This window comes from Melanerpes formicivorus, unplaced genomic scaffold (assembly GCF_026170545.1).
Source record: "Melanerpes formicivorus ecotype bairdi unplaced genomic scaffold, bMelFor1.0.p_v2 SCAF_116, whole genome shotgun sequence".
NCBI classification, from domain to species: domain Eukaryota; kingdom Metazoa; phylum Chordata; class Aves; order Piciformes; family Picidae; genus Melanerpes; species Melanerpes formicivorus.
The window spans coordinates 644139-667496 of record NW_027142468.1 but is presented as its reverse complement, the minus strand read 5'-3'; the positions used below and the strand labels follow the sequence as shown (position 1 = coordinate 667496).

Here is a 23358-nt window from a genome sequence, read left to right as displayed (position 1 = left end):
CTGGGATCCTGGGAGTGCAGGTGGGTGTCCAGGGCTCTGAGCCCCACCTGGGACTCCCACCAAACCTCCTGCCTGTGCAGTTCAACTCAGGGTGCAGGAGCCTGCCCTGGCTCATGCTGAGCTCCAGAGAAAGGCCACAAGGAGGAGCAGAGGGCTGGAGCTGCTCTGCTATGAGGACAGACTGAGAGAGTTGGGCTTGTGCAGGCTGGAGAGGAGAAGGCTCCCAGGAGACCTTCTGGTGGCCTTCAGGTCTCTGCAGGCAGCTCCAAGAAAGCTGGGGAGGGACTTTGGAGGGTGTCAGGGAGGGACAGGACTGGGGGGGTGGAGCAAAACTAGACAGGGGGAGATTCAGGTTGGGTGTTAGGAAGAAGTTCTTCCCCATGAGGGTGGTGAGAGCCTGGCCCAGGCTGCCCAGGGAGGTGGTGGCAGCCTCCTGCCTGGAGGTGTTTGCAGCCAGGCTGGAGGTGGCTGTGAGCAACCTGCTGTGGGGTGAGGTGTCCCTGCCCATGGCAGGGGGGTTGGAACTGGCTGAGCCTTGAGCTCCCTCCCAAGCCTGACAATCCTGTGATTCTGTGAGCTGCAAACACATCTCTGGCCACACAGCAGCAGAGCCTAGGACAAGATCTAGAACAGAAAGTGTCACTGGGGCTTCCAGAAGTGTCTCTGGCTTCCAGAAGAGCTGTCCCAGGCCAGAGCAAAAGGAAGCAGATCCAGAGGCACCTGGCTCTGGGTGACAGGACACATCTGCAGCCTTCCTCAGCTGCCCACTGCACACAGGGCTGCACTTGCAGGTCCCTGCTCCCCTTCAGGCTGCAGGGAGGAGCTGAGGAGTGGGGCAGGACCTGCCCCCTGAGCCCCCACTCCAGCACAGGACACAGCCAGAGCCAGCCCAGCCCCACTGCCAGCACCATCCACGCTGCCACAGCAGCACCAAGCAGAGCTGTGCCTTCAGAAGCTGGCAGGAAGAGGGCATGAGCCTGGCACCTCTTGCAGGAGGCAGGCAGGAGGAAAGATGGAAGCCATTTGGCTTCCTTTGCCCATGGCACCAAGGGCCTGAGAGAGGAATGCTGCTCCAGCCCAGAGACATCCACCCAAGGCTCAGGAGCTGAGGTCACAGAATCCTGGAAGGCTTTGGCTGGGAAGGGACCTTTCAAGGTCACAGAATCACAGGGCTTGGAAGGGACCTCTGGAGATCATCCAGTCCAACCCCCCTGTCAGAGCAGGGTCACCTAGAGCAGCTTGCACAGGAGTGCAGCCAGGAGGCTTTGGAATGGCTCCAGAGGAGACTCCACAGCCTCTCTGGGCAGCCTGCCCCAGTGCCCCACTGCCCTCAACACACAGAAGGTCCTCCTGCTGTCAGATGGAACTTGGCTGTTGCAGTGTGTGCCCATTGCCCCTTGTCCTCTCCCTGGGCACCACTGACAAAGCCTTGGCCAGAGCCCCCTGGGTCCCCTTGAAGGCTTCAGAAGCACTGAGGGGATCTGCCCTCTGTCTTGTCTTCTCCAGGCTACAAAGCCCCAAGCCCCTCAGCCTTTCTTCACCAGACAGATGTTCCAGTCCCCTCAGAGCCCTTGGCTGGACCCTCTCAAGCAGCTCCCTCAGGTCCTGACCAGCTCCTGCCCCCTGGGGACCACCACTCACTACAGAAGCTCCAGCCAGCCTCTGTGCCAGCAGCTCCTTCAGGCCTGCAGTGAGCAGGGACAGCTGCAGCTAGGGCAGGCTGCTGGGATGCTGCAAACTCCTCTCTGCACTGCTCCAGCCCTGCTCAGCCCTGGCCCCCTCACTGCCCCCCCCAGCTGCTGCAGAGGAGCAGAGCTGGAGGGGTGAAGGAGCAGGGAAGGGCTGCTCCAGCTCCTGGCACAGGAGCTTCATGGCCAGGCAAGAGCAAGGCAGTCTCCTGGGCAGCCCTGGCAGGGGCAGGCAGGGCAGTTCCTGTCTGCTCCCACAGGAGGTGACCCAGGACAAGAGCAAATGCTCTCAGGCTGTGCCAGGGGAGGGGGAGGTTGGGCATCAGGCACAATTTCTTCCCCACAAGGGCTGTGAAGGCCTGGCCCAGGCTGCCCAGGGCAGCAGGCAGTCCCCAGCCCCGGAGGCACTGAAAAGCTGTGGAGATGTGGTGCCAAGGGCCAGGGTTTGGGGCTGGCCTGGCAGTGCTGAGCTCCCAGCTGGCCTTGAGGATCTGAAAGGGCTCTTCCAAGCCCAAGGATCCTGTGATTGCATCCCCTCAGCAGAGACAGCTCCCAGCCCTGCCTGCTGCTGGGACAGTTCCCTCCTGCTCTTCTCTTTCTCCCCGGTTTTCCCCTCCAAGCCCAGCCAGGGCAGGCTGGCACAGGGCCAGGGTCAGGCCCTTGTGCTGCCCCCATCCTCACCGTGCTGGGCACCACCAGGGGCACAGCGGGCAGGGGGCTGCGGGCAGTGCCCGTGCCAGGGCTCAGCACCACGAAGGGGAAGGGCAGCTTCCCACAGTTCTGCAGGGTCAGCTCCACCTCTGTGACCACGTCCCACAGCTGCAGAGAGGAGAGAGGAGTGGGCAGTTAGAGACAGGCCTGGCACTGGGCATCTCCTGCAGCTGGCACTGGGGAAGGAGCCAAGGGAGGCAGTGCAGCAGAGCAGCAGAGCAGAGCTGGACACTTGGCTCCCAGCTTCACCTGGGCACCCCCAGCCCCAAGGGACCTCTTGGCCCTGCACAGCAGCTGAGCTTTGGGGCACCCTGCAGAGGCACAGCACCAAGCACCCAGAGATCAGGCATGGAAGCAGAGAGGAGCTGAGCTCTCTGCACCTGGAGGGGGCCTCAAAGCCTTGGCTGCAGCAAAGCAGCTGGCATCAACACATGGCAGAGGCAAAGGCACCTGCAGAGCTGGCAGGGACACAGGGCAGACAGAACACCAAGCACAGGGCCAACAGCTGGAAACAGCTGGGGGGGAACTGAAAAGGGAAGTGGGGGTGACTCTGGGACATTCCCCCCAGGATGGGGACTGGCAAGCCCAAGAGGGCTTCCTCTTGGCTTTCTGTTGCTGATGAGCCAAGAGCATTACAGCAGCCTCTTCCTGCAGCTCAGGCTTGAGCAGCAGCTCAGCAGCTGCTGTCTGGAGAACACAGCCCTCTGGAGGGCAGCGCTGGCCTCCTGCCCACCCCAGGAGGCACCTCCAGGTGCCTTGGAGAGGAGGACTTCCCAGCTGAGGTGGGGGTGGAGCTTGGCAGCAGGAGGCAGCACTCCAAGGTGGTGCTGCCAAGCCCTGGAGCCAGCACAGCAGCTGGCCCTAGCCCCAGGCAGGCAGCCCCCAGCAGCCAGGGCTGCAGGCAAGGAGAAGCCTGCGCTACCTGCAGCCCCACGTCCAGCTCCGTGGTGTCCAGGAGGTAGCTGATGAGTGAGGCCTCCCCACGCAGCCTGAGCTCGTAGCTGGGGCCTCCCTGCACCCTGCAGAGAGCCCTGGCACAGGCCACAGTGTTAGGGTGGCCAAAGAAGCTGAAGGTGACCTGCTGGCTCTGGCCCGGCTGCAGCAGCCCATGCAGCGGCAGCACATCGAACACCTGGGGAGGGAGGAGAGGTGGAGAGGCTGAGCAGGGAGAGGGAGGCAGGAGAGCAGCCCTGGCCTGGGGCAAAGGGAGAGCTTCCACAGCACCTCCCAGCTCCACAGCACTGGACAGCAGCAGCAGCTGCAAAGCAAGCCCCAAGGGCTGCAGTGAGCAAGTGGCTGCTCTGGGGGAGAGCACTCTGCTGCAGGCTCCAGCACCTCATCAAGCCAGGGGCAGCTGAGATGGGAGCTGGGAGCAAATCAAGTCTGGCTGTGCCCATGGCATCTGCTGAGTGTGGCTCCAAGCCCAGCCACAGATGAGGCCTGGGCTCCAGCTTCACTTCCTACACCCAAGCCTGCAGGAGCAAGCTGAGAGGCCTGGCAGAAACTTTGAGGGGGCATTTTGCACCCTTCTGCCAGTCCAGCTCTGCTCCCTCCTGCCCAAAGAACATGTTGAGAGCCTCCTGCCTGGACAGCTTAGGGTCTCCAGGAGCAAACCAGGAACAGAGCTGCCAGTCAGACTCCCAAACAGGCAAAGGACAACTGAGGAAGTGCTTGGCCCAGCTCTGCAGTGGTGCTTTGGTTTCATCCTGTGCACTCATGGCTGCTGGAGAGCTGAGGATCTCCCCCAGGCCATTATTCCCAGGACACCTTCCTGAAGAAGGCAGCTGAGATGCTTTCCTGCCTGGCAGCAGTTGGGAGCTCATCTGTAACCTCAGAGGTGCCACCTTGCCAGAGGAGCCTTGGCTCTGGCCTTCTGAGGCCTGTTTCTGAGAGAGGCTTCTGGGATTGCTCCTCCAGCTCCAGAGGCTCTGCTGCTTCAGGCAGCTGCAGTGCTTGGTGCTGGGGCCTGGCCACCAGCAGGCTCTGCAGGAATGGTGCTGGGACATCCTTGGGCCTAAGCAGAGCTCCATCTCCCTGAGAGATGAAGCACCAGGCAGGGCTGAGTCTTCTGTGTCAGTGCCCCTCCTGCCCCCTGCCAGCTCCCTGGCTGGCTCTGCAATCCCAGCCCTTGGCTGAGGCTGGGAGGGGCAAAGGAGTGGGGCTGAGCAGCTGGCCCATGGGGCTGAGGGCTTGGCTTGGCACAGAAGGAAGCTCAAAGCCTTCCCAGCAGCAAGCCTCATTCCACCCTGCAGAGCAGCCCAAAGGCAGGAGCCCTGTGTCCAGCTGCCAGCTGCTGCCCCTCCTGCTCTCAGGGCAGTGGCTGCAGGGCTGTGAGAAGGGAGGGTGGCAGCAGCAGGGCTCTGCTGGCAAACTGGGAGGCAGGAGGAGCAGCAGGTGTCCCAGAAAATCTACCTCTGCCTCCAGGGAGTCCTTGGCATCTGCTGGCTCCTGGGCAGGATCCCCAGCTGCTCCCAGGGCCTGGGCTGGCTCCTCCACACCCCCAGCCCTGGAGCTGCTCCCTGCAGAGGCCCAAGGCTGCCAGCAGGCTCCCTCCTCCTGCACTGCCTGGGCTGGGAGGCTGCACCTGGAACAGAACAGCCCTGTGAGCAGGGACTGCAGGGGCAGGCAGGGGAGACTGCCCCAGCAGCTCCCCCCTGGGCTCTGCTGCTCTGAGCTCAGCAAGGGCTCTGCCCCAGCAGCTCCACACCAGCAGGGAGCAGGGCAAGGCTCAGGGCTGCCCAGGGAGGAGGTTGGCACAGCAGAGCTGTGGGCACCTGGCTGCTGGCAGACAGAGAAGAGGCCAGGGCTGGGTGCCCTGTGGGGAGGCAGGAAGGGCACCACAAGGGAAACCAGACACACACTGTAGGAGTGGGAGGGAGACTGAAGAAGCAAAGGGGCAGAGCCCAGCAGAGACCTTCCAGTGGCCTACAAGGAAGCTGGGGACAGCCTTTGGAGCAGGGCTTGTTGTGACAGGCCAAGGGGGGGTGGGGGTGAACTCAAAGAGAGAGAGTCAGAGCAGATGGAAGGAAGACATTTGTGGTGCTGAGAACAGTGAGCCACTGGCCCAGGCTGCCTGAGGAGGGGGCAGATGCCCCATCCCTGGCACCACTCCAGGGCAGGTGAAGGTGGAACAAAAAGAAGCTACCAGGCAGCTTGCAATCAGGAACTGCCTGAGCCCTCAACCTGTCCCTGCAGCAGCCCTAGGAGCTGGGGCTTTGTCTCTAAAGAGGCAAGGTGAGAGCAGGGGCTGAGAGCCCTGGGGCTGTGGAGCCTGGGGCAGGGCAGCCCCAGAGGGGATCTGCTCAACACTCAGCCAGAGCTAAAGGCTGGGGGGCAAGAGGACACCTGTGCTTTGGCAGCAGCAGAGCAGCTGTGCTTGGGGGGACAGAGGAGTGGCCTCTGCTTGCCTGAAGGGGGAGGCTCTTGGAGCAGGGGCTGGCTGCCAGGCAGGCTTCACCTCTGAGGTGCCAATCCAGCACCTTCCCATCAAGGAAGTTTCTCCTCCAGCTCAGATGGAAGCTCCAGGCTTCAGCAGGCCCTTGTCCTGTCACTGGACACCACTACTAAGAGCCCAGCACCATCCTCTTGCCCCATCCTCTTGCCCCCAACCTTGTATCTCTTGCTGAGCATTGATCAGATCCTCTGGGGCTGCTCTTCTCCAGGCTCTCAGCCCCAGGGCTCTCAGCCTTTCCTCCTCAGAGAGCTGCTCCAGGCCCCCTCCAGCATCTTTGGAGCCTCCCTGGGACTCTCTGCAGTAGCTCCCTGGCTCTCCTGAGCTGGGGAGCCAGCACTGGACACACTGTTGTGGGGGCAGTGGAGGTTCTTAGTACTGAACTGACAACAGCTGGGGCTGGCAGGGAAGGCAGAGAGCTCCCAACTTGTATCTGCTTGTCCCAGGGCCCAAGCAGGGCTTTGGAGCTCCAGGGACAAAGCAGGACTCCGAGGTCATGGGCTGCAGGAAAAGTGTTGGCAATGTCTTCTAGTCTTGGCTGGGCTGCAGAACAGTCCCCTGCCCATCCCCAGAGTGCTGGAGGACACCTGAGCACCCAGCCTGGCCACAGCTGGAGGGCTTGTTCCTGCCAGGCCAAGGGGAAAGCAGTTGGCCAGAGCCCAGGGAAACCACCTTGGTCTCTGCAAAGCACAAGCAGGACAGCAGGAAGCAGAAGAGCTGCAAGGAGAGGGCAGAGGTGGCCATACCTCAGCTGGCTGCCCTGGCTGGCTGGCAGCAGCTGCCAGCAGTAGGAGACAGGCAGCTGGCTGCAGTTGGTCATCTCCAGGCTCTGCACAGCTCCAGTGTCATTCAGGATGCAGCCAAAGTCCACAGCCATGCTCTGGAAGTGCAGGCTGGGGCAGCAGACTTCTCCCCGCAGCAGGACCTGCTCCTCATGAGGGTGCTCCAGGAACTGGATCCTCAGAGCCTGCTCCACTTGCCAGGAGTGCAAACCCTCTTCATGAGCAGGGTTAAAGCTGATGCAGAGGGGAAGCTCCTGCCCTGCCTCCAGCTTCATGGGCTGCAAGGAGAGGAAGAGCATCCAGCACCCGTGGGAGGCCATCCCCAGGGCTCACAACCATGGCAGTGCCCCAAGTGTGGCTCCAGCAGGGCCTGCCTGTGCCAGCCCCACCCCACTGCTGGCCCAGCCCAGCTCAGGCTTCTGCAGAGGCACCAAAGCCCCCCCCAGAGCAGCACCCTGGCAGGCCAAGGCCGTTTGCACTCTCTGCTCCTCCCAGCACTGCAGCCTGGGCCTGGCAGGGCTGAGCACCGGCACAGAAGCACAGAAGGTTAGGACTTGGAAGGGGCCTCAAAAGGTCATCAGTCCAACCCCCCTGCCAGGGCTGCACAGGAGTGGTGCCCATGCCCACATCACCACGTGCCTGGCAGAGCCTGTGCCCAGCACCTGCCGCTGGCACAGGGGGCAGGCAGTGGCTGGAGGAGCACCCTCAGCCTTCTCAAAGGCAGGGCTGCCCTTGAAGGCAGCAAGCTGCTCCTGAGGAGCAGACAGACAGCTGAGGAGGGCTGCTGGGATGGCTTCCAGCAGACAGCTTCACTAGATGGCTTGCCCACAAGTTGTTTGATCCCTTCTCTTCATCTCCTAGAGCCAGGACTCTGAAGGAGGTTGGAGCAAGGAGCAAGCAAGGAACAAGCCACAGGGCAAGAGGAAAGGGCCTCAAGCTGCCCCTGGGGAGGTTTAGGTTGGACACGAGGAACAATTTCTTCCTCACAAGGGCTGTCAAGGCCTAGCCCAGGCCTGCCCAGGGCAGTGGGGAGTCCCCATCCCTGGAGGGAGTGCAAAGGCATGGAGATCTGCTGCTGAGGGCCATGATCTAGCAGTGAGCTGGCAGTGAGAAGTTCACAGTTGGCCTTGATGATCTGAAAGGTCTCTTCCAGCCCAAACCATCCCATGGCTCTCTTCCCCATCCAGATGATGCCTTGTTTCCTCCAGCAACTCATTTCCAAGCTGGTTCAGCTCAGGCTCACTGCTGGCTCTGCAGAAGCTTCTCTCCTGGAGGCCCTCCCAGCAGGAGCACACCACCACACTGCTCCCTCTTCACACTCCAGCAGCAGCAAGGCCCAGGGCTGCTCACCTGAGCATCTGCAGGCAGGGGCTGCTGCTCCACATCACAGAGAGAGAAGGGCTGCCCTAAGGCCAGGACCATGCTGAGGGGCAGGGGGCAGATGTTCTTCAAAGCCAGAGGCTGGGCCAGAGGAGTTAGGACATCCCCTGCTTGCTGCAAGCACAGGAGAGAAGCATCACTCACCCCCAAGTGCCCAGGGCCCTCCTTCCCCACCCGCTGCCTTTCCAAAGCCTTCAGCCCCCAGAGCTCCCAACAGCTCCTCTGGACTCTTTGGATAGGTTGCTCCCCTTCTGGAAGGGCTTTCTCCAAGCACAGCAGATGCTGCTGCTGGCTGCAAACCACAGCATTGCCCAGGGGGAACAGCCTCAGGAATGTGCAGGGAACAGGCCCCTGAGAGGAGGCAGCTGCTGCTAAGAGATCCAGCCCATCTGATTGCAGTGGCCTGTCCTCTCCTGGGGACAGCAGCACAAGAGGAGTTCCAGTCACCTACACTCATGCCTCTAGGAGCCTCCTAAGGCCAGGGGTGCTGGGCAGAGGAGACAAGCAAGCAGGATGCAGCAGAGAGCCTGCAGGAGCCTAAGGCTGGCTTTGAGTATGCACAGCCAGCCAGCAACCTCCAGGCTCCTGCTGCCCCTGCTACAGTGCCAAGATGCTCAGGGGCCTGGAGCAGCTCTGGGAGGAGCTGAGAGCCCTGGGGCTCTTGATCCTGGAGAAGAGCAGCCCCAGAGGGGATCTGATCAGTGCTCAGCAAGAGCTAAAGGGTGGGGGACAAGAGCTTGGGGCCACTCTCCTCAGTGGTGCCACACCAACAAGAGCAAAGCAGTGCTGCTGAGGCTGTTGCCAGCCCCAGGGCAGCAAAGAATGAGCTCAGTGCTAACAGCAAAAGCTTGGTCCTGCTGCAGTCAACAGCCAAAGCCCTGGGGACTCAGAGCAGCTCTCTTCCCTCCTCCTTTGAAGCCAAGCACAGCCACAGCTTCCAGCCAGCAGGTCCAGGGCCAGGATGCCAGCCAGACACTCACCTTCTCCACCTGGAAAGTGATTGCTGTGGAGGACATCTGCAGGGCAGGAGCAATGAATTGGCAGCTGAGCTCCACCTGCAGGATCTGGGTGCTCCTGGCCTCGCTGCCCACCGCGGCCTGGCACAGCAGCTGCTCCCTCACCGCCTGCAGGAGAAGCCACAGGGCACATGGGGGCTGCCAGCAGGGTGGCCAGAGGACAGCCTGCATCTGCCAGCCACCAGCCACGGCCCTGCCACTGCCCCCCTCACTGCTGGTTTCCCCTTGCCCTCCACAGCTTGTGCTGCATCCCCTTTCTCCTGCACTCCAGTGGCCATCAGGCTGCAGCCAACAGCCACAAACAGCTCTGGGGAGGCTTGTGCTGCCAGGGACAATCCCTGCCCCAAAGGGTTCTTCCTTTGATGTGCCCCAGTGCTGAGCACAGTGCTACAGAAAGCTGGAGGAGCTGATGGAATGAAGATGGAGATGGAACTGGGCAGAAAAACAGGAGACAGAAAGGCCAAGGGCAGTCAGCTCTGCCTTGGAAGCTCAGTGGAAATGATTCCTGAGGAGGAACAACCCCTGCCCCAGCACAGCTGAGGCCTTGGCCTGCTGGGAGCTTGCAGCTCTGCAGACAGGGACCTGGGAGTGCTGCTGGAGAGCAAGTTGCCCACGAGCCAGCAAGCTGCCCTTGTGTCCAAGAAGGCCAAGAGGATTCCTCAAGGAGACTGTGGCCAGCAGGCTCTCCTCCCCCTCCATCCTGCCCTGCTGAGGCCACAGCTGGGTCCAGTTTGGGGCTGCCCAGTTCAAAGTAGTCAGGGAACTACTGAAGAGAGCCCAGTGAAGACTACAAAGATGCTGAGGAGCCTGGAGCACCTCTCTGAGGAGGAAAGGCTGAGACCTGGAGCTGCTGAGCCTGGAGCATCACAGAATCACACAGAAGCACAGAAGGCTCTGAGCTGGAAGGGACCTCCAAAGGTCTTCTAGTCCAACCCCCTCAAAAAGAAGAGCAGCCCCAGAGCAGATCTTCTTCATGCTCAGCAAGAGCTAAAGGGTGAGGGGCAAGAGGATGGAGGCACCTGGCCAACCTGCTGTGGGTGCCCCTGCTGTAGCAGGGGGATTGGGCTGGATGATCCCCAGAGGTCCCTTCCAACCTCCCCCATGCTGGGATTCTGTGACCCACAGGAACCCCCCCACAGGCAGATGCCTTCAGGTCAAGGAGGGATCACTCCCCACTAGGATGCCTCCTGCCCTCCTTCCCAGAGCTGCTTTGGAAAGAGACCTCCCCAGGACAGAGCTGCCTTGCATGTCCCAGCAAAGTCCTCTCTCAAGCTGGATGGGCTCACAGCCAAGCCTTGCTCTGGACAGCTCCTGGGATCACTTCTCCACTGCTGGCTCTTTCCTCTGCTACAGCACCACAACCCAACTCCTCCCAGAGCTCTTGGCTCTGACTGCAGGGCCAGGCAGGCACAGCTGGCTGCACAGAGCCCCTGCCAGCTTTCCAGGGAGACATTCTCACCACTGCACTCAACAGCTTGGTGCCTTTTGCTCCTCCTCAGCAAAACCTTTGGGCTCAGAACTGCATGGGGACAGCCCCAATACAGCCACCCAGGTGAGCAACGAAGTCTTCTTCAAGCCACTCTTGAGGCAAGCCTTTAGAACACCCTTCAAAACATGAACATCAGCAGGAGCTTCCTCTAGAGCTGTTCCACAGAGAATCATCTCATGGCTTGCCTTGGCTTGGCAGGGACCATTCAAGGTCATCCAGTCCAAGCCCTCTCCACTTCAACCTCTGTGCTGCTGGAGCTCAGCAGTGCACATCAGGCTGCAGCTCCTCTGCAGAGCTGCATTCCCCTGGCAGAAGGCTCCAGGCAGGAGGAGGCCCAGCGACCCATCCAAGGGTGCTGGCAAGACCTGGCTGCCCTTGGCACAGCAGGGCTGGCTGGGAGCCTGGGGCAAGTGTCACTGTTCCCAGGAAAGCAAGTTAAGCTGCCAGTTGCAGTGGTGCCATGGGGATGAACATCCCTGATCAGCAGAGCTGGCACTGGGCTCCTTCCTCTCCTCCAGCACTTGGTGCCAGACAAGGCCTCTGCCCATCTTTGTCTGCAGAGGAGAAATGCTGCAGCTCCAGCCACTGCCTGCCCTGCTGGCTTCCCCCAGACACAGGAAACCTGCCCTCCTGCCTTCCTTTCTGCCTCTGCTCCCAGGCTGTGAGTCACTTCTTCTCTCTGCCCTTCCCTCCTGCCTCAGCACCTGGCACCTTGGCACCTGCCACAGCAGCAGCTGCCTTCAGCCCCTGCTTTGGTAGCAGCAAGTGCTGCAGGATGGAACACAGAGCAGCCCCAGCCACTGATGGTGGCCAGCAAGGAAAGCAGAGGACTCTGCCAGGGGGAACCTGTGGCCTTCAAACACTCTCTTGCTCACATTCTCAGGCCAGTGCCAGGGGGCTGCAGGACAAGTCCCAGGGGAGGTGATCTGATGGGGAAGGCTCAGCCCTTGTGAGGGACCTCACCTGGGGAGTGCTGGAGAAGCCTTCCAGCATCACCTCCATCGTTTGGCCTGGCCTCAGCTCCATCCTCTTGGGCCGAAGCTGAAACACAGGGCAGGCAGCAGGGGGGCCCTGGGAGGAAGCTTTGCCCTTGGTGCTGCTGAGGGAAGGCAGCCAACGGTGCTGGCCAGGCGGGGAGCAACCTCCCACGGTCCAGCGGAGCCGCTGGGTGCGGCGGCCTCGGTTGGTGACCCTGAAGCTGTAACAGCAGGGAGCCAGGCTGCAAGAGGAGCAGAGATGGAAAAGATCAGGAGAGCTGCTACTGCCCAGCACTCACCCAGCTGCTGCTGCTGCTGTCTGACCACACAGCTGGCAATGGAACCACCTCTGAACTGCTGACCTAGCTCAAACCTTCAGCGGGAGCCAGCCCTTGCCTACCCCTGAGCTTCTCCCCACCCAGCAGCAGCTCTGGTTGTGCCCAGCCAGGGAAAGCTTCCTGAAGCACATCCTCTCAGCTGCTGTGGGCAGAGCAGCACCAGCCCCTGCTGCTTCACACTCAGCAGAGTTTTAGCAAAGGGCTGCCTGAGGGTCAGGCTGGATCAGACCCTGAGCTGGCCTGACCTGGCTGCAAGCCCCTATGACAAGAGGGATCTGGAGGTGCTGGAAGGTGTCCAGGGAAGGGCCACGAGGATGAGCAGAGGGCTGGAGCACCTCTCCTATGGGGACAGACTGAAGGAGTTGGGGCTGTTCAGTCTGCAGAAGAGAAGGCTCCCAGGTGACCTCATTGTGGCCTTCCAGGATCTGAAAGGGGCTACAGGAAGGCTGGGGAGGGACTGCTCAGGATCTCAGGCAGTGCTAGGACTAGGGGGAATGGAATGAAGCTGGAGGTGGGGAGATTGAGGCTGGAGGGGAGGAGGAAGTTCTTCCCCATGAGAGTGGTGAAGCCCTGGAATGGGTTGTGCAGGGAGGTGGTTGGGGCCCTGTCCCTGGAGGTGTTTAAGGCCAGGCTGGATGAGGCTCTGGCCAGGCTGATCTAGTGTGGGGTGTCCCTGCCCATGGCAGGGGGGTTGGAACTGGATGATCCTTGTGGTCCTTTCCAACCCTGACTGATCCTGTGATACTAAGCAGATGGAGGAACAGCTTCAGGCCACTGCAGCTTCCCCTGGGCAGCTGCTGCCTCAGTTGGCTTCCTCTGCAGATGCCAGCGGGGAGCTGCAGGGTGTGGACTCCTCAGGGCCCGCCCGTGGCAGGAGGGTTGGAACCAGATGATCCCTTCCAAACCAAACCATTCTAGGATCCTATCTGGTGGTCAGGGCACCACTGGCTTCGCTGGTGGGGGGCCCTGGCATCCCTTCCATGCCTCCATCCTTTAGGAAGCATCCAACCCTCATCAGCCTCTGCTGACCAGAGCAGCTGGGGTTGTGTTTGAGACAGAGCACTGAGCCTAAGAACATGGATCAGCAGGAGTGTGGCTGAGAGGAGCAGGGCAGCCAGCCCAGCTCTGGCTGCTGAGGAAACAGAGCCACAGCCAGAGATGAACAACCAGAGCCAGACAGAAACCCAAGGGAATGTCCCATGGGAATGGAAGTTCCTTCCTGGAAAGAAAGCCCAAGTGCAGCTGGGCAGACATGGCCACCCTTTGCTCCAGGAAACCCCTCCAGGGATGGGGACTCCAGCACTGCCCTGGGCAGCCTGGGCCAGGCCTTGTCCCTTAGGGGAAGAATTTGTTCCTCATGTCCAACCTAAACCTCCCCTGGAGCAACCTGAGGCCATCTTCTCTCCTCCTATCCCTTGTTCCTTGGGAGAAGAGCCCAACCCCCACCTGGCTCCAGCCTCCTTCCAGGCTCTTGTAGACAGCACTGAGGTCTCCCCTCAGCCTCCTCTTCACCCCCAGTTCCCTCAGCTGCTCCTCCCCAGCCCTGTTCTCCAGAGCCTTCCCCAGCTTTCTTGCCCTTCCCTGGACACGCTCCAGCCCCTCACTGCCCTTCCTGGAGCGAGGAGCCCAAACCTGAGCCCAGGGCTCCGACTGTATCCTCAGTGGTGCCCAGCACAGGGCACAAGCCCTGCCCTGCTCCTGCTGGGCTTCAGCCTGAAGAAGCCCTGGGGCTGCCCTGGAAGAGCCAGGAGCTTCTCCTGGCTGAGCCCCCGGCAGCAGCAGGAGCTGAGGGACACCTACCTGAAGCGAGTGCCCAGGCTGAGCTGCGGAGCCAAGGGCCTGTCGAGGACGATGGTGCTGCCGACGCCGAGCGCCCGCACGGGGATGCCGTAGCCACGGCTGTGCTCCACCAGCAGCTGCACCTCGGCCTGGAACTGCCCCGTGTCGTCCAGCTGGGCTGTGACAGACACAGACACCTGGCCCTCGGGGGGGATCACTCCTCGGCTGGGCTCAACCCTCCAGCACCAGCCTCTGCCAGACTGCAAGACAAGGCAGAGCCCAGCTGAGGCCAGGAGCCACAGCCCTCGGTCTCTTGTGGGCTGGAGGAGCAAGGATGTGAGGGCAACAAACCAGAAGGGCTTCCTTTGCCTGCAGCTGAGCTAGGGGGGCTGCAAGCAGCACCTCTGCAGGAGCTGACACCCCCCCTGTGCCACCCTCCTCTCACAGACTCCCCTCATTAGCCACCACCTCACCAGCCCCAGAGACACTCGGCCTCAAGAGAAGGTTGTTTCCTCCTCCAGCCTCCTTGCAGGGAGTGCTCCCTGGCCAGCAGGACATGCACTGGCATGCAGATCTGCAGCTCCCAAGGCTCCAGCGTGGGGGCAGTGGGACATGCTCCACATTTCAGGGCTGTGCTTGGGACAACAGGCCCTGCTCAGCCCAAACCCTGCAGCATCCCTGGAGAGGTTTTGCCCTTTGGAACAGGAGGCAGCAATGTGCTGGCAGGCTGGGCACGAGCCAAGCACATTGCATTGGGCAGGAGCCAGGGGAAGGCAGCTGGAGTTTCCAGCCTGGCAGCCCTGAGCTCTCACAGGACAGCTGCTAGAAATCTCCCTCTTGGAGTTTCCAACTAGCCCTCTTGGCCTCTCACTACAAGTCCTAGTCAACAGTCTGTCCCCAGCTTTCTTAGAGGCCTCTTGAAGTACTGACAAGCTGCAAGAAGTTGACTTTCCTCCAGCAAATCCCAGGGAGAAGATCAGAGAGTCACAGAATGCTTTGGCATGGAAGGGACCTTCAACTAGTTCCAAGCCCCTGACCTGGGCAGGGACAGCTCCAACTAAAGCAGCTTGCTCAAAGCCCTGTCCTCAGTTCAAAGCTGAAGGACCTGGCATTGCTCAGCCTGGAGAAAAGGAGGCTGAGGGGAGACCTTCTGGCTCTCTACACCTCCCTGAAAGGAGGCTGGAGCCAGGTGGGGTTCAGTCTCTCCTCCCAGGTACAAGCGACAGGACAAGAGGCAATGGCCTCCAGTTGCACCAGGGCAGGTTGAGGGTGGCCATGAGCAACAATTCCTTCCCTTGAGGGCTGCCAAGGCCTGGCCCAGGCTGCCCTAGGCAGGGGTAGAGTCCCCATCCCTGGAGGGATTTCAAAGCCTTGGAGCTGTGGTGCTGAGGGCCACGGTTCAGTGCTGAGCTGGCAGTGCTGGGCTGAGGCTTGGCCTGGAGGATCTGAAAGGTCTTTTCCAACCCAAGGCATTCTGTGATCCCAGAGCTCCAAACCCATGACTCTCACAGCCAGAGACCTTCCACAAAGGAAAGGGAGAGCTTGGCAACAGGCTCCAGGCTCACTGCTGCTCAAACATCTCCTCAAGCTCTGGGCTCCTGAGGGCTGCCCCAGCTGAACCTGCCCCCACAGCCAGGCTCCTCTGGCCACCTGGGGGTGGAAGATCTTGCTTGCTCTCTCAGGCAGCCAGCTGGAAAGGCTCCAGAGGAGAACTGAGCCCCGGGTGGCCACAGAGCAGCCATTGCCACTGGAAGCCTCTCCAGATACTCACCACCTCTGCCTGGAAGGCTGCAGGGATGGGGCTCTGATTGCAGAGCTGCAGACACCGGGAGGCCTCCTGCAGAACTTGGATGCTGCCAAAATCGAGCTGGCTGGGCTGCACAGAGACAACTGGGCCCTCTCCAGTGCTCACCAAAGAGACCTTCTGCTCCAGGGAGGAGAGAGGAAAAACACCATGGGGAAAGCTGGCAAGGGTCAGACAGCTCTGAGGCTGCTCCTGGATGGGGGAGAGCTCTGCCTGCTGGAAGTTGGCAGTGTTGGAAGCCTGAAGCAGGAGGCCTGCAGCAAGGGTGGGCTCTGGAGGGACCCCAGCTGAAAGCCACAAGCTGCTGTTGTCAGGGGGAAAGAAAGCAGCCTGCCCAGGCTGCAGTCTCTCCAGCAGCTCTCCTTCCTCTGCCCTGTGCCTGCTCCCAGCCCTGCTGCTGCTCAGCCTTGCCCCAAACCACTCTCCCTGGCTTCTGCTGCTGCACAGCCAGGCTTGGGCAGCAGCTTTTGGAACACTCCCAAAGCTACCCCTTGACCAGCAGCCCTAGCTGGCACCAAGCTGGCTCTGCAGAGGAGAGATCATGGAAGCTGCTGCTCTGCTTTGTGCTCTGGGGTAATCCTGGCACCACCTGAGGAACAGAGCTGATGGCAGCACTCCAGCAGCCTTTTGGTCTCTTGAGCCAAAGCAGTGTTCTTGCAGAAGCAGCAAAGAGCACTGGAGGTGGCACCTGGATGCCTTTGCTGCAGCACCTTCTCACTCATTCCAGAGCCAGCCTTTGCTTCAGCAGCACTCTGGGCTGTCCCTGGCTGCTCCTCCCCAAGACCCCCAAGGAAGCAGCAGTTGCTGCTCCTCTCCTAAGAGCAGAGGAGGAGAGGCAGGGACAGTGCTGGCTCCTTCCCCCATCTGCCCTGTCCCCAGTGCACTGCTGTGGCACACACTCTGATCACCCTCCCAGAGGGCACCACGCTGCCTCTCCTCTCCCCCTCACCCAGTGCCAGGGATCCCTGTGGTACAAGCCCCCTTTGCCCTGCAAGAAGCCTTGTACACCTCAGGCTCCAGCAAGCCCTGTGGCACGGAGCAGGCCCCTCCAGCACTCACCAGGGGGTGTCCTGCACGCCCAAAGACGGCCACACGGGCAGGAGTGTGCTGCTCTCCTGGCACCTGGGCCTCCAGGCTCAGTGGCACCTCCACGGAGCTGTGAGGCTGAATGATCCCACAGGGCACGGGGCTGGAGTACAGCACAGCAGCATCCTCCTGGTGCTTCTGGAAGGGGCAGGGGCACAGAAGGGGCTGGGCTGAAAGGGATCTTTCAAGCTCCTCCAGTCCAAGCCCCCTGCACTGAGCAGGGACAGCTGCAACTGGAGCAGACTGCTCAGCACCCCTGACAGCCTGGCCTGGAAAGGTTCCAGGGAGGGGCATCTCTCACCTCCCTGGGCACCCTGGGCAGGCTCTCACCACCCTCAGAGTGAAAAAATGTCTTCCTCTTATCCAGTCTACATCTCCCTCTCTTAGTTCAAGCCATCCCCTCTCCCAACAGGCTCTGAAAAGCCACCAGAAGCTCTCCCTGGAGCCTTCTCCTCTCCAGGCTGAACAGCCCCAACTCTCCCAGCCTGGCCTCACAGCAGAGGGCTTCCAGGCCTCCCAGCATTGCTGTGGCCTCCTCCAGCCGGTCCCTGAATGTGCTGAGGACTCCAGAGCTGCCCCAGCACTGCAGGGGGGGCTCAGCAGAGGGGCAGAATCTCCTCCCTGCCCCTGCTGCCCACTGCTGGGGACCAGCCCAGGGCACAGCTGGCTCTGGGCTGGTACTGCACAATGCCAGCTCAGGAGCAGCTTGGCAGCCCTCAGTATCCTCAGGGGCTTCTCCATAGGGCTGCTCTCCAGCCTGGGTTGATCCTGGCAATCAAAGGTTACTGCAGAGGGAACTTGTAGAAAAATGTCAACCCTTAAGGTGTCCACAGCAGCAACTCCCAAAGAGTTTGAAATCCCTGGCAGGAAGGCACAGAATGAAAGGCAAGACTTGGATGGCCTCAGCATCCTCAGGGGGTCCCAAAGCTGCTGCACTCACAACTCTCCCTGCTTGGGCTGGCAGAGCAGCTTCTCACCACCCTCTGAGTTCTCCTGCATGACAGCACCCCAGAGCCAGAGCGCAAACTGCTTCCCAAAGAGCTGCCTACATTTGTCTCAATTGCTGCCTAAAGTTGATCCTCAGGAAGGTTCCCATTTCCCTGCTTCCTGAGCTTACATTTGGGCAGCTGAGAGAGACTGAATCTTGGCTCTCTTGATGGGACTCAACAAAGGTAAAATCACCTTTGCTGCTTGCCCAGGCAATAGCTGATGTGTATTGGGAGCAGCCACTGGGATGCCTCTCAGGAAGGTGCAGAGATAAGCAGACTGCAGCTGTCCTGGAAACGGGCAGAGGCCACTGCTATCCCTGCTCTCTGGAACACACACCTCTGAAAAGCTGTGCAACAGATCTGAGCAACTACTGGCTCAGGAGGAGGGAAAGACAGGAGGAGGCCAAGGCAGGAGGAGGCCAAGGCAGGAGGAGGGAAAGGCAGGAGGAGGGAAAGGCAGGAGGAGGCCAAGGCAGGAGGAGGCCAAGGCAGGAGGAGGCCAAGGCAGGAGGAGGCCAAGGCAGGAGGAGGCCAAGGCAGGAGGAGGCCAAGGCAGGAGGAGGCCAAGGCAGGAGGAGGGCAAGGCAGGAGGAGGCCAAGGCAGGAGGAGGCCAAGGCAGCAGGCAGGACAATGCTGCTCTGAAGGAAAACGGAGAGCATACCAGGAGAGGGAAAATGACAGAGACCCTGGAAGAAGCAGACCAAAAGGAACCCTCTCTCCATGTCCTAAGTTGTGCCTGCTACAACTCATGGAGCTGAAGAGGCTGCTCAGAGGACAGCAATGACCTCTCCTCTACAGCCAAAGCTGCAGCACCCTTCCTCCACAGACCCAAACTGTCTTGGCGGGTGAGGGGGTGCCAATAGAATTCCTCTTCTCTCTCTCCCTATTTTCTCTCTCTGTCCCCTTCTGATCCATCCACTTTATTTGTGTACTACATAGCCTAGCTGTTGCTATTTTGGCCTCCTCTGTGCCTCTAATTTCCTAACACAGGAATATTCACAAGAACTGAGGCTCTTTCCCTCTCCAGACCAAGACAGTGGGTTCCTGTTCCCAGCAAACCTGTAGGATGGACTGGAAAGCATCAAGGTCTCTCTCTCCCAAAGGCCTTTTCTCCCCAGCACAGCCTGGCTGAGCCCTGGGGGCAGGAGGTGGGTGGGGGTGATGCCAACCTGAGGCAGCAGTGCATAGCAGCCTGGCAGGTCGCTGTCGTTCACCAGGGGCAGCAGCTGCTGGGCAGGGAGCTGCAGGTAGCAGCGGCCGAAGGTCACCACGGGCTTGGGCACTCGCAGAGCAGGAACCACACACCTGGGCAGAGAGAGGGCCAGAGGCAATGGAGACACTGGCAGAGGAGAGGCTGCTTGACCCCTCATGTGGCATGGAAGGGAGCAGGACACAGCTGCCTAGAGCAGAGTGGCTGCAAATTGCCACCAGCAGCCTGGCCTGGATCAGCAACCCCGTGGCCAGCAGGAGCAGGGCAGGGATCGGCCCCCTGGGCTCAGCACTGCTGAGGCCACCCCTCACATCCTGGCAGCAGTTTAGGGCCCCTCCAAGAAGGGCCTTGAGGGGCTGGAGCGGGTCCAGAGAAGGGCAACACAGCTGGGGAAGGGTCTGGAGAACAGGGCTGGGCAGGAGCAGAGCTGCTGGGAGCAACTGGCGGCGTTTAGCCTGCAGCAAAGGAGGCAGAGCAGAGCCCTCCTGGCTCTCCACATGTCCCTGAAAGGAGGCTGGAGCCAGCTGGGGCTTGGGCTCTGCTCCCCAGGAACGAGTGACAGCACAAGAGAAATGGCCCCAGGCTGTGCCAGGGGAGGGGCAGTGCCAAGCAGCCATAGAATTGCTGTGTCCTTTAGGAAAAGGCTCAGGGCCAGGCCTGGCCATTCTGGGATGATGCTCCTCCAGGGGGCTGCCTGCAAGCCCTGCTGCTCCCAGCTCTGCCTGGGCAGAACCAGCTCATGATGCAAGGCTCCTCCTGTGGAGCTGGAGCCAGCAAACCACATGCAAGGGGCTGGATGCACCAAGAGACCCTGCAAGGAAAGTGCTGGTACCTGGCTGTGAGGGGCAGTGCCAGCAGCTCCTGGCCCACACCATCCACATCCACCACCAGAGCCAGCTCATACAAGCCCTGGGTGTTGGAGCACAGGGTGACCTGGGGGGAGAGCAAAGCCCCAAACACTTCAGCACCCCCACAGCTGCTGCCTTTCCATTCCCAGGCCATGGGAAGCAAGGGAGGCCTTGGCCCTGGTGCTGCTCCATCTGCAGAGCACAGGCCCTGGCAGCACCACAAGGCTGCTGGCAAGAGCTGCTTGCAGAAGTGCCTGTGGCAGCTCCCAGGCCATGGGTGAGAGGAATGCAGGCCCCAGCAGGGCCAGCTGCCACTCAGCACTGCATGGCCAGGGAACAGCAGCAGTGCAGGGCAGAGCTGCTGCCTCCAGCAGAACCACTCCAGCTGTGCAGGGGGAAGCTGCTGCAGAAGCTTGGCCCAGCAGAACCTGCTCAGCTCACAGCCACCACAGCTTCTGCAGTCCCCCTGCAGAGCACTGCAGGGAATCCAACTCATCCTGCCCACAGCACAGGAGGAAGAAGAGCAGGCAGAGAAGCTAACTGCTTCCTCCAGCCACATCTCTCCCTGCAACAGCCTCCTGCTGCCCTCAGCCTTCCTCTGCCCAGCTGCAGGCCAAGGAATCAGCCTAAGCAGCTCTGAAAGCCTCAGCAGTGGCTTCTGGCCTGGAGCCTGGGGGGCAGGAGCTGCAGCTTCTGCCTGCAGGCTCCAAAGGCTGCTCCAAAGGCAAGTCCCAGAGCAGCACAGCTCCCAACAGCCCAGCCCTGCTGCAGGGCTCTGCCTGGCCTCCCCCTCCCAGCCAGCAGCACTGAAGCCCTCTCCCAGAGCAGGGCAGCCTCAGCCCCAGCTGCTGAAGCCCCTCTGGCCCCACTGCTCCCTACCTGGATGTCCTGGAAGCTCAGGGCAGGGATGGTGCCTCTGCCAGGGCTGATGGTGAACTCACAGGGCCTGAGGCACCTCCTGGCTCTCTTCTTCCAGGAGGGCAGAGAGTTGTCCAGCACCTGGGCAGTGCTGGGCACGCTGGGCTCTGCCACACCGTCCCCGGGCACACGGAGGGTGAAGGCCACAGGCACCAGGGAGGTGTTGGTCAGGCGACAGAACAGGCTGTGAGGGAAGCCTAGGAGAAAGGACACAGCTCTGCACCTCTGCACACAGCTCCTCTGCCTCCTGCAGGCAATCTCCTGACATGCTCAGGCTGCCCTTGGCCTCTGGCTCTCTTCCCTCTGAGCTGCAGCTGCCGCGGAAGCCAAGCAGCTCTGTGCTGGCACTGCTGGGGGACAACAAGTTCCCCATCGGGCAGCCAGGGGCCCTCCTGGCCAAGAAGGCCAAGGCTGCTCTCAGCAGAGGGTGGCCAGCAGGGCACAGCAAGCACCAGGAGCCTGCAGCTGCAAAGGCCTTCTCCAGGCCAGCAGCTGGAGAGGACTCTTCTCCTCTTGGATCCCAGGCTGCTGCCTGCTGGCATCCCTCTGGCTTTGTCTGCTCACAAGGAAGCCAAGAGACAGGGCAGGGATGGAGGGAGGGGAGGCTGCAGCTCAGCAAAGGCCAGCACTTCTCTTAGCCAAGTCCCTCAGCAGGAGGAAAACAGAGAGGCATCCTGGCCAGGCTGAGCACAGCTCTTCAGTCAGCCCAGAACTGGCTTCCCAGGCAGAGCTGAGAGCCCCTCAGGGAAAAGCCTTCTGGGAGCCTGAGCTGAAGCAGCAGAACCTGCAGCTCAGTGCTCAGGCAGCAGAGCTGGGCCTCTGCTGGGCAAGGAGAAGGAGCCCAGGGCTCTGAGCACACCAGGGCCTGAGGCAGAGCTGTTTCTTGGCCACATTCCCTGGCACTGACAACCAGTGGCCCTCCCAGCACCAAGCAACATCTCACCCTGCAGCTCAGGGGGGAAATGGTCTCCAAGCCTGGCAACATTGACCCCCAGCAGCTATGGGCTGGGCCAGAGCTTCAACTCCCTCCTCCTGCAGTCCCAGCCCCTGGGCCCTGCTGGGGCTCTCACAGCCATCCTGCTGCCAAGGACTGGCAGCCTGGGGCTGATCAGAGCATCAGGGACCCCACAAGACCCTGCTCTGCCAGTCCTTTGGGCCTCTGTGCCCTCAGGATGGCAAAGCCCTGCCCAGGCAGCCTGCAGCCCTGCTTGAACCTCCTGAAGGCTGCTCTGGAGGGCCACCAGTGCTGGAGGCTCTGAGGCTGCACTCTGGGGCTGCAGAGCCCTCGGGCTGTGCTCCAAGGCCAGGCCACACTCACCATAGGAGACGTCCCCGAAGCGCAGGCAAGGGACATCGAAGCGCAGAGGGGGTGCAGAGACACAGCCCCTGGGGGGACACAGCAGAGGAGGCCTTGGCTTGGCTGCAGAGCACTGCAGAGCCTGCAGCTTGCACTGCTGCTGGCAGGCTGCAAAGCTGCTCTCACAGCACAGGGGGCTGCACTCAGCCTCTCACCTGACAGTCAAGGTCACAGGCTCAGGGCATCCTTCCACACTGAACCTGAATTCCTCTGTGAAGTGCCCCAGGACAGGGGGACAGAAGCAGACCTGGATGACTTGGAACTCATCTGGCAAGAGAAGGCCCTGACAGGGGGAGAAGCTGAAGCAGGGGCCCAGAGCTGTAGTTGGAGGGACCAAGCTGAAGGAGGCATGGATGGCTCCTTTGTTGTGCAGGATCACCTGCAAGACAGCCAATGGAAACCCCTAAGGAACTTTCTTTCCTTCCAGGAGGCTGATTTGTGTCCTGCCCAAGCACCTCCCTGCAGGGTTACACCCCCCTTGATGGGGGCTGAAAAGAGCCCAGCCCCAGCTGCTCTGGCTGGGCAGAGAGAGACTTGGCTTTCCCCCTCCCAGGAGGAGGGGTCCCCTGGCTCCAAGGGGCTCTATGCCACTGCCCCTCCCTGCCCAGCAAGCCTTGCTAGGCAGGGCAGAGCTCTGCTCCTGCTCTCTCTTTCCCCTGCACAGCCACTGCTGCACAGAAGGCTCCCCAGGGCTGCTGCATCCCCCCCCTGCTGCTCCCTGCTGCATCCACACCTCCTGAAGAGCTGCAGCCACTGGCACCAAGGGAATCCAGTGCCAGCTGGGGCTGCCTTTGGATGCTTTGCCCCCTGCCCTTCACCCTATCCCTTTGGAACCTGCCCTGTTACTGATACATAGAGATAGATAAAATTACCTTTTTTCACTTCCAAACAGATTCCAGACCATTTTTTCCCTGATCTTACCTCTCCTTTCTCCTGCCTGATTTGCTTTACCTTACCAGGAAAGGGACAGGGGGAGGGAATCTCAATCGGTTTCCATTTGGACTTTTGGCCTGCAGGTCCAGCCCAGAGCAGCACAAGCTGACAGCTGGCAAAGGCAGAGGATGCTGCCTGCTGCTGCTTGGCAGAAGCCAAAGGGAAGTTCAGCCTTTGGGGGTTTGATGCCAAGCAGCCAGGACTTCATAGAATGGATCCTGGAATGGGTTGGTTGGAAGGGACCTTCCAGCTCATCCAGTTCCAACCCCCCCCATAGGCAGAGACCCCTCCCACCAGCCCAGGCTGCTCCAGGCCTCATCCAGCCTGCTCCTGAACACTTCCAGGGAGGGGGCAGCCACAGCCTCCCTGGGCAGCCTGTGCCAGGCTCTCCCTCCTCTCACTCTAAAGAATCTTCCTAGTTTCCAGTCTCAAGCTGCCCTCCTCAAGCTTCACCCCATTCCCTCTCCTCCTCTGCCCCAGCCCTTGGCCAAAGTCCCTCCCCAGCTCTCCTGGAGCTACTTCAGCTCCTGGAAGGCTGCTCTGAGCTCTCCCTGGAGCCTTCTCTTCCCCAGCCTGAACAGCCCCAGCTCCCACAGCCTGT

At 61.0% G+C, this 23358-nt stretch overlaps 1 protein-coding gene across 1 annotated transcript in view; it reads right to left on the bottom strand.

Moving 5' to 3' along the window:
- LOC137456115 (hydrocephalus-inducing protein homolog) overlaps positions 1-23358 on the bottom strand; it is a 65920-nt gene that overhangs the window by 31558 nt on the left and 11004 nt on the right. The window contains exons 10-23 of the mRNA XM_068167421.1: positions 21980-22203; positions 21786-21853; positions 20429-20664; positions 19534-19634; positions 18661-18796; positions 16475-16639; positions 15383-15535; positions 13633-13871; positions 11481-11736; positions 8993-9136; positions 7983-8126; positions 4951-4983; positions 3322-3531; positions 2394-2507 (exon numbers count right to left, since the gene is read on the bottom strand). Coding sequence (XP_068023522.1) covers positions 2394-2507; positions 3322-3531; positions 4951-4983; positions 7983-8126; positions 8993-9136; positions 11481-11736; positions 13633-13871; positions 15383-15535; positions 16475-16639; positions 18661-18796; positions 19534-19634; positions 20429-20664; positions 21786-21853; positions 21980-22203 — 2223 coding nt within the window. The remainder of the gene's footprint in view (positions 1-2393; positions 2508-3321; positions 3532-4950; positions 4984-7982; positions 8127-8992; positions 9137-11480; positions 11737-13632; positions 13872-15382; positions 15536-16474; positions 16640-18660; positions 18797-19533; positions 19635-20428; positions 20665-21785; positions 21854-21979; positions 22204-23358) is intronic.